Source organism: Hydra viridissima, unplaced genomic scaffold, assembly GCF_058129835.1.
Source record: "Hydra viridissima isolate aposymbiotic clone 2 unplaced genomic scaffold, HvirCarnegie_v1 scaffold_7, whole genome shotgun sequence".
Taxonomy (NCBI): domain Eukaryota; kingdom Metazoa; phylum Cnidaria; class Hydrozoa; order Anthoathecata; family Hydridae; genus Hydra; species Hydra viridissima.
In genome coordinates this window covers 7009965-7025532 of record NW_028324306.1, presented here as the reverse complement: position 1 = coordinate 7025532, position 15568 = coordinate 7009965, and the positions used below count along the sequence as shown (strand labels likewise).

The 15568-nt window shown below is 30.3% G+C and overlaps 2 protein-coding genes across 17 annotated transcripts in view; one reads left to right on the top strand and one right to left on the bottom strand.

Moving 5' to 3' along the window:
* The window catches only part of LOC145184399 (uncharacterized), a 21644-nt gene extending 17854 nt beyond the window's left edge, over positions 1–3790 (top strand). For all 16 annotated transcript variants that reach the window (XM_090092893.1, XM_090092885.1, XM_090092883.1 and 13 more), the window contains 10 exons: positions 1–398; positions 626–879; positions 961–1171; positions 1463–1612; positions 1811–2071; positions 2189–2407; positions 2501–2719; positions 2815–2952; positions 3067–3157; positions 3266–3790. The exon at positions 1–398 is cut by the window's left edge. In XM_090092893.1, the coding sequence (XP_089949019.1) occupies positions 1–398; positions 626–879; positions 961–1171; positions 1463–1612; positions 1811–2071; positions 2189–2407; positions 2501–2719; positions 2815–2952; positions 3067–3157; positions 3266–3741 (2417 nt within the window). In that variant the 3' untranslated portion in view covers positions 3742–3790. The remainder of the gene's footprint in view (positions 399–625; positions 880–960; positions 1172–1462; positions 1613–1810; positions 2072–2188; positions 2408–2500; positions 2720–2814; positions 2953–3066; positions 3158–3265) is intronic.
* Positions 3791–9893: 6103 nt separating this feature from the next.
* Positions 9894–15453, bottom strand: LOC149885914 (uncharacterized). The gene is made up of 4 exons (XM_090092520.1): positions 15169–15453; positions 10574–10661; positions 10307–10416; positions 9894–10112 (listed from the first exon to the last, which is right to left on the bottom strand). The coding sequence occupies exons 1-3, from the start codon at positions 15442–15444 to the stop codon at positions 10331–10333; spliced, it is 450 nt and encodes a 149-aa protein (XP_089948646.1). The 5' UTR covers positions 15445–15453; the 3' UTR covers positions 9894–10112; positions 10307–10330.
* Positions 15454–15568: the final 115 nt, after the last annotated feature.

Genomic DNA, 15568 nt, shown 5'->3' with positions numbered 1-15568 from the left:
GACATCCACAACAAGTAATTGAGCCACAAGAAGTTGCAGAGGATTCCCAAGTTGGTCAATCAAAATTTCACATGAAGTCAGAAGAGCGCGAAAATCAATCACAATTAACAAATTCTCTGCAATCCTCTCATCCTAATTTGCTTGAACAGCAGCTTCAGTCAAATCAAACTTTTCAACAAAAATTTGTTGTACCCCCAAATCAATTGATTCAACAACAGTCATTTGATCTAGAAAAACAGCAGCAGTACCTTCAACACCTTAGTCAACAAAGTTCTCTTGCACTTTTGCACCAGCAACAATTGCAGTTTCAGCAACAGGTTCTTAATACGCCTTTAACATTCATCCCAAACATTTCACCCATGATAATAGAAGCTACAAAAAGTGAAAACATAAAAAAGGTACTGACACGTTTCTTTTGCAGATTTAATAATGCTTTAAAAAGTTAGAAAAATAATATTTTACAATGCTTTAGAAGTTCAGAGCTTTTATTTATTTCATCATTGTGATTTTGGTTTAAGTTTCACTGCAATACTTTTGTTTGATTTATTAAATATTTTTAGTATTTTATTAAGGCTTCTTACATTTAATTAGTGTCAGTTACATTTAAATGATGTATTTCTTTTAGCTTGCTGGGGAAGAACTGAGCACTTTTACACTTCAGCCTGAGCAAACCAGAGCAAATTTAAAAGATTTTCATGAGCGATATTTAAAATTGGAAGAAGAAAAATCTCAGTCTAATATGGATTACACCACAAAAATATATGAGTTGGAAAGCAAAATTAAAAGTTTAGAATTAGAATGTCAATATTTATCATCTTGGCAAAAGAGTGCCAAGCTGCGACATCAAGAAGAACTTAGTGCATTGGAATTATCTCATAAGTATTACTTAGTATTGTCTAAAATTTCATTTTTTTTTTAAAAAAAAAAAAGTACTGATGTAAAATACTGTTTTTGTAACAGAATGAGAGTGGAGTATGTTGAAGAATCATATAAGCGTCGCTTAAAGCAAATGGAAGATGACTTCAGTTCTATGAAGATCAATTATGATGAAAAAATTAATCATCTCATGAGTGAACAACAAGAGCAACAGACTGCTTGGAAGAGAAAACTTGACTTGAAAGAGCAAACTCATTTTTCAGACATGGAGCGTTTAAACGAAGCTCACAAAAGGGTGAGATTAAAGTTCTCTCTTTCTTCTTCTTTTAGCTGAGTGAACCACAAAATTATATGTAGCGACTGTATGTGTCCTGATTTAATGTTTAGAAAATTTATTTTTGATGACTGATAAAAAATTGTTTCCTTTTTTTTTCTTTTTTTGCTTTGTTATTTCTTGGTATTATTTAGCATTCTATTTACTATTACTATTACTATTATATTTACAATTGTCATAAGTGTGAAATATGATAAGTATAAAATATAATAAGTATAAATTATGATAAGTGTAAAATATGGTACGAATTAGGTGTTGACCAACCTAACTCAAGAACACGACGATCGAATTCGCCAAATACATATTATAAAGAAGCAAGAGGTCGAAGCAGCTATTAATGCATTTTCTCACGCCAAGTCATTCCAAGGTTTGGTGGAAGAAGTAAAGTCCTCAACAAAAGAGGTGATAAAAGATTTGAACTTTTTTCGGTGCTTTATTAACGGGTTCTTTAATCGTCACTTGAATATAAATTTACTCTAGGCTGATTATCACTTTATAATCACTTTATTATTGTGTCTAAATATTTAAATAGATAAGCTTGTATGTTGTAATAATAATAATGTTAACAAAAACTTTTTGTTAATCAGATGCTTTCTTCAGGTAAACAACTTGCAAGAGAAGTTGGCAACAGATTACCAATCTCGCCTCCATGATCAAGAAATTTCGCTTCAAATGCGCAATGAACAATTAGAAAATATGTTCGTTCGACTCCAGCAGCGCGAGAAAATGAACGAAGAGGAGAGAGTGAGACTGCAAACTTTAGTCTCAAGGTTGGAGATGCAGCTGCGTGACCAAACGAGACTCATTGAACAAGACAAATGGAAGATAAATCAGGAAGAGAATAGATTGAAGACACTTCAGGTATGTTCTTAGTGAGTTTTCATATTTTACATGATTTTTTTTACCTTAAATTATTCCATTTCAAGATTAAAGCATTTATTTTTAACTACTTACTATATATAAATACTTATTTAACAGCATGTACTTGATGAAGATCGTCGAATCACTAGCCAGCAGCTGCAAGATGAACGAGCCCAAATTGCTAAAGCTAGAGAAGATATGCTAGCAGAACAAAGAAAGTTAATTGCAGAATGTTATGAAGAAAAAAGACTTATAAATGAAGAAAAACTGACTTTGTCTGCGTTGCAACGTGAAGCCGTTGACGTAAGTAGAAGCGGTCGCCGCTCAGCGATGCAAGTGAGTATAGTTCTTAAATGTTCAGTTTTAAAGAAAACCTAAAGCGGTTAGTAAAACTTTGCTTGGTGATTTGATTTCTTATCGTAACTGTAGGCAGAGTCTGACTTTGAAACAGCAATGTCTCGTTACAAGCTAGAATCTTCAACTTTTAACGCTCGTTTGGCGCATGTGCAACAAGAGGAGTCGCGTTTGACTAATGAAAAAGAGGAGCTTGTCAAACGCGAACAGTTGCTTTCTGACGAACACGATAGGTTGCGTGAAGTTGCTCGCGTATTACAAGACAAATCTAAAGAAGTCGAAGATTTTGCAATGGTAATTCATTTTTTAAGATACATAATATTTTGAAAATTTCTCTTTCTTTCGACGAAAAGCTTAGTATTTTAACAAGATGCTTTCTAAAATCTTAGGAGGCAAAGAACTTGTACGATGAAAGCATTAGATCCAAAGAACAAACTGAAGTTTTTCGGACGCATTTGGAAAATTTTAAAAACCAGCTCGAGAGAAAAGCTCTTACTTTTGACCAAAAGGAAGCTGAGCTGATTCAGGTAAGCTGGAGTTTAATCGTTTTTCTTGCGCTTGACGCAATCTATTCAAATTTATTTGTCACACTTTTTTAGCTTTTTTGTTTTGCTTTGATTTTTCTTTTCACTTTTACGCAGGAACAAGATAGCTTAGAAGACCTCCGAAGAAAGACTTTGGAAGCCAGCCAGCGCATGACCTGTCTTCAATGCAAAGGATTTTTTTCACCAGGTAATATTTTTTATTGGATTATGGTGCTTTGGTTTGTTAGTGTTTTAGTGCTCGTGCGTGTTTTTTGCTTTGATTTTTTTTCTCTTGATTTGTTACATTACCTTTTAGGCCCTTACAACTCGGCAGTTCCTTTAAGAGCACAATCTTCTATCGGGACCACACTAAGACAAAATGACTCGCTGGAAACTATAGCCTCTAAAGCCATTTTAACAAGCACACCTGATTTAGGTGCAATTACGAATCCAGCACGAACCTTTAATAGTTACACTATTGAGCCATCTAATCTAAACGAACCAAGTAAAACGGAAATCTCTAATAAATCAGCTCTATATTCAGATTGTGTTAAAGATTCTTCTCACGGTCTTGACATATGCCAACGAAATGCTGCGGCGTCTCGCTCTTATAAATCTTTGCAAGTAAATCCGAAAACGAAAGACTTTACACAACTACCACCGGACTTACTTTTAAATGACTTAGAATATAGGAGTCACTTACGTAAATGGGACTCTGCCAAGGAAAGAGATGATGGTTTTATTGAAGAAGAGACCAGATTTCTAGAAGCGCTTAGTCAAAAAAGAAAATAATTTAAGCTAAGCAATGTTCGTAAATAAAAGAAGAGAAACAAAATTATGCCCTCCGTCCAGTTTTTGGTGTCATATTCCAATTTACTTATACCTTAATTGTAATTTTAATTTAAACTATTTTTAATCTATTTATAATCTATTTATTGTAAACGTTTAAAACAAATTCCTAATAGGAGAAATTTCTTGGATGCGTTTCAGTTGATTGCTTCGACATCATTCTTTTCAATTTATCAAAGCAAGAGTCAAAGCCATACAACTTTATGTCTTAGATTTTTGTCATGTTAACGCCAGTTGTACAAACCCATGAATAAGGATTGCGAAATTTCATCACAGGGTTCTTGATATTCTTACGGTATCCTAATAACTCCGAAGATATCCCATTTTTAAAAAAATGGCTGGTTTTGGTAAAAACTTTTTCAAAGTCGGACTTTCATCACTGCCAATTAAATAGGTTTTTTTCTAATCGAAAGCTTAAATTTTTTTTTTTAATACGATTGATTTAATAGCATAAGGTCGAAGTTCAAAAAAACTCTTAAATTGTTAATGTATGTAACGAGGATGCATTAGATTTCTTCAGCACCTTACTTGTGTGAGCAAGGTCTGATATAATCCACGTCTTTCGCCGATTCCATTGTTACCTAAACCGGTTTCAACTGAAATTTTAAGATGTAGTCACTTTCACTTTCTGGAAAAAATATTGTGAGATAATTGCACCAAAAAGTTAGCAAGTCAAAAGTAGCAATTCTAAAGGATTTTTTTAGAATTGCTACTTTTTACTTGCAAATATTTTAGTTCCAGTTACCGTTATATTTGTTTATTCTCATTATATTCTCCTTTTTAAAGTAATGTGCTTTTATTTACTTTTACGATCAAATTACTCATTAGCACATTAACAGTATTCTTATTTTCAACTCTCGATTATTCCTGATGTTTTCAAAGAAAAAATCACGAGTCTAATTAATGATAAGTTATGTTCATATTGGTATTAAATTACAAAACTTAAATAGATGACTTACTTATTGAAGTATTTTTTTTTTTATTACAAACGGTTTTTAGTAGTTAAATTCTTATAATTTTTTACTGATTTCCATTGACTAAACTAAAACTTATGGCTTTTTGGTTACTACATAAAAAGTCATACGTTATTTATACATTATTTCTAGTTTCTACAGATAGATATTATTCAATGTCTTAGGAACGGGCTTAGATTACTTTTTCGGTGATCAGCTTGAAATGCTTTTATAAAAATTGTCTACAGATCATCTTATCTCTTACTATATTACAAACGCTGACTCCAGGGCATTTTATCTTTTACTATATTGACAAGAACTGACCCCAGGGCATCTTATTTCTATATTGACAAAGCTTTTTCAAGAGATTTAAAATGATGATGCAACGCTGAATGATGCAACGCTAAAATGACGATGCTCGCAGCGGAATTAAATTTACTTTTTTTTTAGGACTTAAAAAATAGAAGAAAAGATAAATTATTTTAGTTTTTAGTATTTTAAATACAAAGTTAATTTTTTAGAATATTTCGAACATGTTAAGAGAGAGAAAAAAAAAAGAAAAACAATGAAAAAAAACTATTAAATATTTTGGAAGAAATTGATTATATACAAAATAAGAAAAAAAGGTTGCTCATGAGTTTAGCCCACTGACTCTCCTTAAAGCTTTTAAGGATAGTTTTTATTTTTTATTGCGGAAAGAGTTGCATCATAATAAACTCTCCTTTTTAATAAAATATCAAAAAAGAAATAATATGAATATATTAAAAGTTTATTATGATGTAAAATGTAGATTTTAAAAGTTCGTTTTAAATTAGCTCATTTTTGCTTAATTTTTGTCTCAAAATTTGCCATGGTTAAAAAAAACAATAAGTCAAGAAATCAAACAGTGTATTATTGGTCTTAATAGGGAGGTCACTCTAATATTGTAATATCTCGAATTTTAAAGTGTGTTTCACTATTGCCAAATTTAATGAACCTGGTTATACTGTTGATAAAAAGCTTTAGATTAACGCATTTTTAGTATATTTTTATCTTTGTGTTAACTATAGAGCTAGTCAACTTTCGTTTCTAAATATTTCAACAATAGTTTCTGTGCTTTCTGTAGCATTAAGATTTTAATTAAACAAGTCAGTTAACAATGTTGTTAAACACATTAGATATTTTGTCTTAATGTAAAGAATGAGGAGGTGCAGAAAGTCATAAGAATTATTAAATGAGCTTTGTTAGTTGTGTATAAATATTAAAGTTAGTTTATTTCAAGAAACTAACTAGTTTCTTGAAATGTTGTTACGACCATGAAATTATTCGACTGTCAACTAAATTGATTAATATATTTTTCAAAGTCGACCAAAATCGACTAATGCATTTTTAAAATCGACTATAGTCGATTTTAAAAATGCATTAGTCGATTTTGGTCGACTTTGAAAAATATATTAATCAATTTAGTCGACTTATAAGTCGACTAAAAGTCGATTTAGTTGAAATATTTGAATTAAAAATTTATCATAATCATATACTTTAACCTTTTCGAGACTCTTGGTACATAAATGTACCACTAAATTACATAGCTGATCTAGACGCCTTTGGTGAGTAAAATTCGCTTGAAATGCATATATTTTTATTTGTTGACGACGCTTTAGGAACGTGCAACAAAAATAGAAAATATTTACCTAAAATCAATAAAAAGCTGAAAAGAGGCGAATATGTGTTTCAGTGCAGTAAAGATGGACTAATATTTGTAAAATAGCAAGACACAAAAGAAGTCCTAATGTTTAGTAATTTTCATAAAGCTGATGTTACAGAAGTGACGAAAACTTTGAAAGACGGCTTAAAATGTAGTGTTTCTTGCCCAGAGATGATTGCGTTTCATCACGAAACTCTGAGAGGAGTGGATTTAGCGGACCAAAAGATAGGACTATATCAACTGGATCGTAAATCGAATAAATAGTGGAAGAAAGTGTTGTATCGTTTACTTATGATGTCCTTTGTAAATGCTTGGATAAAACATAAGGAGGCCACAAAAAATAAAATTCCTTAGAAGCAATTTTTGGTTCCCCTGGCAGAAGAAATGATAAAAACTGCAGCTGCACAACGTTCATTGTCGAGAGGGAGACCACCTATGAAAAACTGCGACTGATCTCCACGTCTTCTTGTGGAAGGAACACGAAGATGATACGTAGATGTGCAGAAAACACAAAAACGGACAAAAACAATTTGTCTGGAGTATGATCTTTCATTATGTTCAAAATGCTTTGCAGCCTGTCATACATAAAATATTTTTTTAATAAGTATGTATGTTCATTTTTGTTTACGTCAATTAGTTATGTTGTGCTCAAACTTATTGAGCAAAAATATTCTATTATATAACAATAAAAAATTCAACTTTTTTCAAGAACAATATTTGCATGGTACTGATGGTACACATATGAAACACTACAGAAGGCTGTTGGTACATATTTGTACTACCACTCCCGCCAATCCCTTGATGTTTTATTTGCACTTTTCCAATATATTTGGTACTATTGACTAACAAAATTATAAAAACATAAAAAAAACATATTCGTACGTCTCGAAAGGGTTAGTGTTGCTTGACAATTTATTTTTTAGAAGGTATGAAACAAATAGAACTTTAGAGTAAACAAAAATCATAGGTGGTATTACATACCACCTATGATTTTTGTTTACTCTAAAGTTCTATTTGTTTCATACCTTCTAAAAAATAAATTGTCAAGTAATTTGTAGGCCAAGTTGTAAATATAGAAAATGATAACAATTGGAATATTAAATACTTTAGACGAGATTTTGATGCTTCAAACCCAAGAATCATCTCCTTCAAAGAACCACAAGTTCCTGATTTCTGTTACAGAAAGAAAATCTTCCGCGAGTAATTTACCCATTTGAATTTTCTCAATTTTCCCAACTTAAGTGGCATTTTACAAATTTTATTTGCTAACACCCTTTTAAAATTACTCATTAACAATAATTAAAAATATGAAAAAAAACAACATACCTTTTTTGAAACAATATATTGGTGACTTGTATATGCGTTAATATTGTATTAGTGTGTTTCATATATTTATGTTTTTCTATATACTGTTATCTTAGTTCAAATGAATTATGTATTTGGCAAGGATTTTTTATTTGTATATATTATATATATATATATATATATATATATATATATATATATATATATATATATGTTTTTTATATACTGTTGTCTTAGTTCAAATGAATTATATATTTGGCAAGTATTTTTCATTTGTTTATTACACACACACACACACACACACACACACACACACACACACACACACACACACACACACACACACACACACACACACACACACACACACACACACACACACACACACACACACACACACACACACACACACACACACACACACACACACACACACACACACACACACACACACACACACACACACACACACACACACACACACACACACACACACACACACACACACACACACACACACACACACACACACACACACACACACACACACACACACACACACACACACACACACACACACACACACACACACACACACACACACACACACACACACACACACACACACACACACACACACACACACACACACACACACACACACACACACACACACACACACACACACACACACACACACACACACACACACACACACACACACACACACACACACACACACACACACACACACACACACACACACACACACACACACACACACACACACACACACACACACACACACACACACACACACACACACACACACACACACACACACACACACACACACACACACACACACACACACACACACACACACACACACACACACACACACACACACACACACACACACACACACACATTTATACATATATAAAAATAATAAGATTTAAAAATTTGTAGACACCGATTTTGGGGAATCTTTAGGGCCCAGGCCATGGCCTAGTCTGGCCTATTGGTAATTTTATTTATGGTTTTATTTGGTATTGGACTATTGATTAATTCAGCTCTGTAAGTATACTTATCAAATGTGTACACACACACACACACAAATTCGATAATTTTATCAAAAAAATATTAGGTGGTCGTTTACACTTTTTAAAATTATTTACTAGTTTTTTTTTATTTTGAAAAAAAGCTATAAAAAGAGGTGCTCAATTACCCCACGCTACGGTATAAATGTTTTTACGCATGCCACTGCCTTTATAAGTAATTTATTTTTACAAGACTACTTATAAAGATATCTCTTTATTAATTGGTCAACATAATAGCAATATTAGAGATTGTTGAAATAAAATCAAGTGAAAAAATTGAAATGAGGATATTAGGATGATTACCTGACTAAATCGACTTTCATTTGATTAGTAGTGGATCCATAGTCGATTAAATCGACTATTCGATTTTTCAAAGTCGACTTATTCGAAGTCGAAAAAAAAAAAAAAAATCAAACATTGAGAAATTATTCATAAATTTGGCGTGTTTAAGCATTTGAACTGTTTTAGTGTCTTTTTATATTAGCTAAGGGTAAGAACTCAAAAATGACAACAAGACTAAGTAAATGCTAGATCGGAAGTAAATTCCATGAGAAAATTCTTATAGGGTTGCCTTACCACATTTTTTAGGTAGTTTTGACGAGGAATGACCCGCAAATAAAACACTTTCAGAAACTAGAAATGTCGGAATCAATATCTCGAAAAAAACCCTAAAAAATGAATTGTGACTTAGAGTAAAATCAAGCAATTTTGATTAAGCCAATTTTCATGTCAGAGGCTATTTTTTGAGAAGAATACAAGCAAGTAAAAAGGTGAATTACAGTAACACCAATTATGAACTCAGAATGAATGATTAATTCACTGTTTGGACATTCTACAAAGAAAGCTAGCAAAGATAAACAGTTTAAGAAAGAAAATTGCTAGAAAATTACTGTTTCGCTCCATCAAAGAACTATATTTAAAGAACTATTCTTATAAAAAAAAAAAAAACGTTCTAAAAATCTTAAGTCTAATATGTAAACACTTGACCATGATTTGATGATAATAATAATGGTAGCACTATGAGTTGTAAACATAAGTGGTAACAACCGGTTGGTGTAATAATTTATTGTAAATTTTTAAATGCGTAAAAAACGAACATAACTCGGAGCAGCAGCTCCGCAACTTAAATTGCTAATATAACTCAATTTATCAACTCAAATAAAGCACTAAATGCAGATTTTCATTAAAAAAAATGAAGTTTCCAGAAAAAGTTTTTATATTCCGCGGTTTTTGAACGAAAAGATTTCCGTGCTCCAACTGTTTCGCTCACTAGTAAAAAAATAAAAACTCATATTTTGTATTCCTAAATCAGAATTTGACATTTTATATACCGATTTCTTCCAAAGGATACCATATATTATCTTATTATTATAAATCAAGAGCGTGTTAAAGGAATGAACAATTATTTACAAGCTTTTTTTTTTTTTTTTTACCAGAAAATTTAAAAAAATAAAATTACAAACCAAAAAAAAAATAGTGTAGAGCTTCTAATGATCTAATTTATGTCTTATCAAATCCACAGCTTGTTGAACAGTAAATATTTTTTCGGCTTCTTCATCAGAAATTTCAATACCTGTTTAGAAAATTTTTTGGCAGTTTATAGATATCTATATTTATCCTGATGATAATTTAATTGATTGATAAGCGAATCTTTTAATTGCAATCATTGACAATCATGATTTTCACTAAATTAAATCTTCATTATACTAACAGAAAAAATATTTTCTTACCAAACTCATCCTCAAATGCCATAACAACTTCAACAACATCCAAACTGTCTAAACCAAGATCATTGATGAAGTGAGCCTCTAGAGCGACCTGTACAAAATGAAACGGGTTATTTCTTTAAGACACAAAGATATGGTTATATATTGTTATCATTATTTAGTTACCTGTCTCAAACATTTTATAATTACTATAAAGAATAGCCTGTTTATGAATTTATTTTGTATTTTTACAAAAACTGTGAATCACTTCACAACTACTTATCTAATCCTCACAGCCACTCACTATTCTAAAATCTATAAAAAAAGGATTAGCAAATCACGACTAGTCATAAAGGCCTTCCTCTAAAAGCAGTCTAACATTGCAAAAAATGGAAATATTTTGAGTGATTTGCTGGTCTCTGTTTGGACACTATTAGTTCCAACAAATATTTTTACTGGTATTATAACAGTAACTTAGCAGGTATTTGATTAAGAGAAACTGCAACACTTAACATGTTCTTTGTAGTATCTGGGCCAAAGATTGCATTATTCAGTTGTTTCAAAGAATAGTGGAATGTTATTGACAAAGCCAAATACACATCATTTGAGACAGTGTCCTAAAAATTTGTAAGAAAAAACTGCTGTGAAAAAATTGGATAGACACTTTTTGACCATCAACATAATGGAGAAACACAACCCTGTCAAGAGTCTTGCATTTGATCAATCTGCCCCTCATAGTGAATGTAAAGTGATTAATTGTTAATCAAACTATGCATGCATTAAGTATGCAAAGAATATTGAACTCAATTAAATGTCATTTTTTTAGGTTTACACTACTCGGGTGATTTAAGGCATGTCTGGCTCTAATCAGTGTTTGGCTGCACCTCTAAACATTTCTTTTAACTTTTTCAGTAATCTTCAGTATACTATATTCAGATAGTAAACTTCGATAATTGTTATTATCCACTTGTGCAACTTGTGATTTGTGGTGCGATTAGAAAATCCTACATTTTTTATAAACTTCTGGTATCGCCCCTAACACGACTAAAAGGAGCGAGCATCATTAACAGCATTTTGAGCAATAAAGTCGATAAGCGTATTTAAGGTGTTTTTTTTTGTCGGGTGAAACCATGTGATCAAGTTTACATTTTATTTGACATGAAATTTTAGATTTTTAAATATTTTGCAGCTGTTTCAAGCAAAACAAAAATTATTTTCAAGTTTGAAAGTTTTACACGAAAATAAGTTAAACTAGTCATCTTGTTGCTATGTTCATTTTTTTGTTTTTGGTTTTTACTTGAAAATGAATTAAATCTTTTACTTAATCTTTTCTAATTTTTATGATTCATTTTTTGTGTAATATACTTGGTATATGTTAACCCATCTTAAAATCACACAACTTAGATGTATGCATGCAAACATACATCTAAGTTGTGTGATTTTATTTATGTTGCGTGATTATGTTGTTTATTTTTCAATTGGTACTACAAGTTTTGTGAACTTTTCATTCTTCAGCAAATGTAATAATAATAAAAAAACTAAGTTTTGAAAGTACAAGGAAAAGTTGCAAAATCCAAATGTTTTTCATCAATTATTTGTCTTTAGTCAACCTTCAAGTTTTAATTGGTGGTAGGTCTAAATTAAATCTATAGAAGTATAAGAGAAAAAATTTTAAAATTTCTTCCTCAAATTCCATTTATTTATATTTTTTTTATTCATTATATGATAACTACATTCAAAACGCGATATATGGGAATGAGATCATAGTATTAAGCAGATTGTTTCATTTCAAAGGTAAGAAATGATAATATTAAATGCTAATTAATCGTTGCTTTTGATGTTTTTTTTTTACCAATAAATGATCACTTTAAATAATTGTGTTAAATCTCACAAAAGGGTTTTGCTAAATTTCATTCTTTCATTCAGTTTCTCCATTGTTAATTTTTAGAAAATATCTTGGAAAACTTTTGGAAGTTGACAAAGGCTGATATGTGCAAGATTATGTAAAGCACATGGTGGATCAGACTGATGGTAGGGCCAGTAAACCTAATTTTAATGCAGTTTAAAGACAATCTTTAACTGTATTTTGTTTTAGAAAGGAAATATTTTACTACTTTATGTTTATCTATAAATTATTTCCTAAGCTCAAGTAAGTTATTATCTCCTGATTTGTTAGAGTTTAAATTCAGGATGTTACCTATACTTGGGGTAATGAAAATGAAAAAAAAAAAAATATATCAGGATAAATATACACCAGGGTCAACCTTCAGCCTTTTTGCTTTATAGGCAAGTGACTAATGCCCCTTAGAAGTCAGAAGACTTATTTAGGCTCAAATTAGGATAATCTACAATAAACGCAAGTTTGAATTTTGCAAAAAAAATAAAAAATAAAAAAAAAAATAGAAAAATAAACAAAGTTGAAGAGGTTTCAAACATTCAAATTCGAACCTAAGAACATAGTTAAACTGTTTGAGGGTTTTTATATGAAGCTGAAATTTTAGGAGGCCTAAAAGAAATCCATCATTCTCAAAAAAAGAAAAGGTATGAAGATTTTTGGTGCCAATTCCTTCACATTCATATCAAAGAAAAATACTTTTACAGAAAATCTAGTGAATTGTCCGATTTTTTCAAGAGTTTGGTTGGTGAAGCAATAAAAGATTTTTTGAGCAGTATTCTCAAAAATCATGGAATATTTTGGAAGTTCGAGTTTGATAAGAACATACACTTTATAATAGGTAAATATAAACATTTATATTTAATAAAAATAAAGTACTATCTTTATTAAATAAAAATGTTTATATTTACCTGTATACTTTTATCTATTATCGGCTGTTTCTGTAAAAACAATGTCAACCTTTGAAAACTGTTTACTTAACATCAAATTCTTAATGCGATCAATCCCACATGGTGAAAACATGTCACAAATTTAAATAAAAATAACATGAAAAAAGAACATGAAATTTTCTCAGACTGGCCTTAAATTACCCCAGTAGTAATAAATCTTTTAAACTTTTTCATTAAGTAATTAATAACTAAACTAATAAATAAAAACTAAACATAAGTAAAGAAAACAATCTTTTTTATATCAAATGTTTTTAAAATTACTTATTAAGCACCAGCAATACTGCAGTGCAGTAAAAATGTGTAAATCTTAAATCCCATCACATTTTGCACAATTTTACCATTATATTTGGGTAAATTTAAACTTCATTGTGGGTTTTGCTATTAAAAAAAAAAGCAAAAATAATGATGATGTAAAAATTTGTAATTTTCCGGAGTAAAATGAGTATTTTAAGTATTTTTTACTGTCTTGTTAATAGTAATTTTGTAACATAGAATCTCAAAAATATTTGGTAGTATTCTGTTTAACATAGCTTAATACGGCCTTGAATAAAAACCCTAATATTCTCCATTTTGAGAATAACAAGTTAATGATTTTAAGCTTACAAAAGCAATAATTAATACCATGGTTTTTACGTTAAAAAAGTAGTTAAAGTACTTTTATATTGTGCAACTTTGTGCTATGAAAATAGCCGTTTTTTGATTTATTGGAGAATAAACTATAATCAAGTGATGTACTTTTGTAATAAATTTTAAAAAAGAATTCAACAGTTTTGTTTTCTAAAAGAAGAATTTTTAAAATTTAGTTCATAATCTTTTCATCACATTCAAAATTTATAAAATATAACTCTCAAACCATTTTCTTAAAAAAAAAAACCAGCGTACTATATGATAATAATTATTCATCAATTTGTCTACATTCTCACATTCTAAATTTAACCTTTATTTGAAATCTTCAACTAATTTCATTTAGTTATAAGACTTTTGTTATAATACTTTAAAATAATAATGCTAATGCTGATAGAAACCAGCTGTTTATTGTGCAATGTAACAGTAATTAATTTTCATTAAAAATCAAAGCATTTTAAAAAAATTTTTAAAAAATGGTGAATATTAAAACTTTGACTTCGAATTAGAGCACTTTCCATTGATTTTCAGGTCTATGTTTTTATATTTTTCTGAATCAGCATAAAATTCTCTATCATAATCATAATTTAAAAAGGGAGGGGGGGGGAGGAGAAACTGCTGTAGTGCCAATTTCTTTTATTTTATATCTATAATAAAAACTATATGCTATACAATTGGTTTTACTTTTTTTTAATGTTTAGAAGATAATTACTAGTGGAAATTATGCCCTAGGTCACACAAAAAGACAAAAGCAATACAAAACACAATGCATCATTCAATCATCAAAAGTAATGGACATAATCTTAGAAATAGTTTTGCACAGACAGCTTTTGGACAGGTGCTTTTGGTAGAATTACTAACTAGATTGCAACTAACATTTTATCTGCATAGAAGTTAGAAAACTTTGTTATTTTTTTTTCTTGAAGTAAATCTACTAAACTTGCAAATATCTAGTTGTGTACAATCAATATCAGAAAAATTATGCTCTTGAGTAGTGAAAGTTTTAAGATGTGTATAAACTTAGCATAACAAAAATATCCAGCAACTAATTTGGTTTTTTGACTTTAAGTTGACCTTTTTATTCAAACTACATTATATCTTACAAATAACACTAGAATCCTTGATGTTTAAAAAATGAAACACAAAATTACCTTTGATGGATCAACTTTGTCAAATAACTTTAAAACGTTCAAAGTTTGCTCTTCAATTGTTTCTGAAGGACCATCACCGTGCCCATGACTGTCTCCATAATACCTCATATTTACAACAGCAATTGAAAATTTTGGGACAGATTGAATTAATAAAGTTTTGTTTAAAGAAGAAAACGTCCTATTATGGCATGCTAGTGCAGCTATTTTGTTGACCTGATTTTTAGGAACGCATCTAAAAACATGTCGCAGCGCGTGAGCACCTCGTATAGCAGCCATATTTAAAAGATAGTTGCTTGAGAAGATTGGTTGTAGTCTGCTGGTTGCTTATGCTTAAATTTAAATTATATCCGAAAGAGCATAAATATCATTTTCGTGTTAACGGCTCACTGCGACAAAGAAG

Coding starts and splice junctions, on each gene's coding strand:
- LOC149885914 (XM_090092520.1), bottom strand. CDS start 15,444: ATGGCTGCTATACGAGGTGCTCACGCGCTGCGACATGTTTTTAGATGC. Junction 10,662..15,168: donor ACAAAGTTGATCCATCAAAG/GTAATTTTGTGT, acceptor CATTTTGTACAG/GTCGCTCTAGAGGCTCACTT. Junction 10,417..10,573: donor GGCATTTGAGGATGAGTTTG/GTAAGAAAATAT, acceptor TTTTCTAAACAG/GTATTGAAATTTCTGATGAA.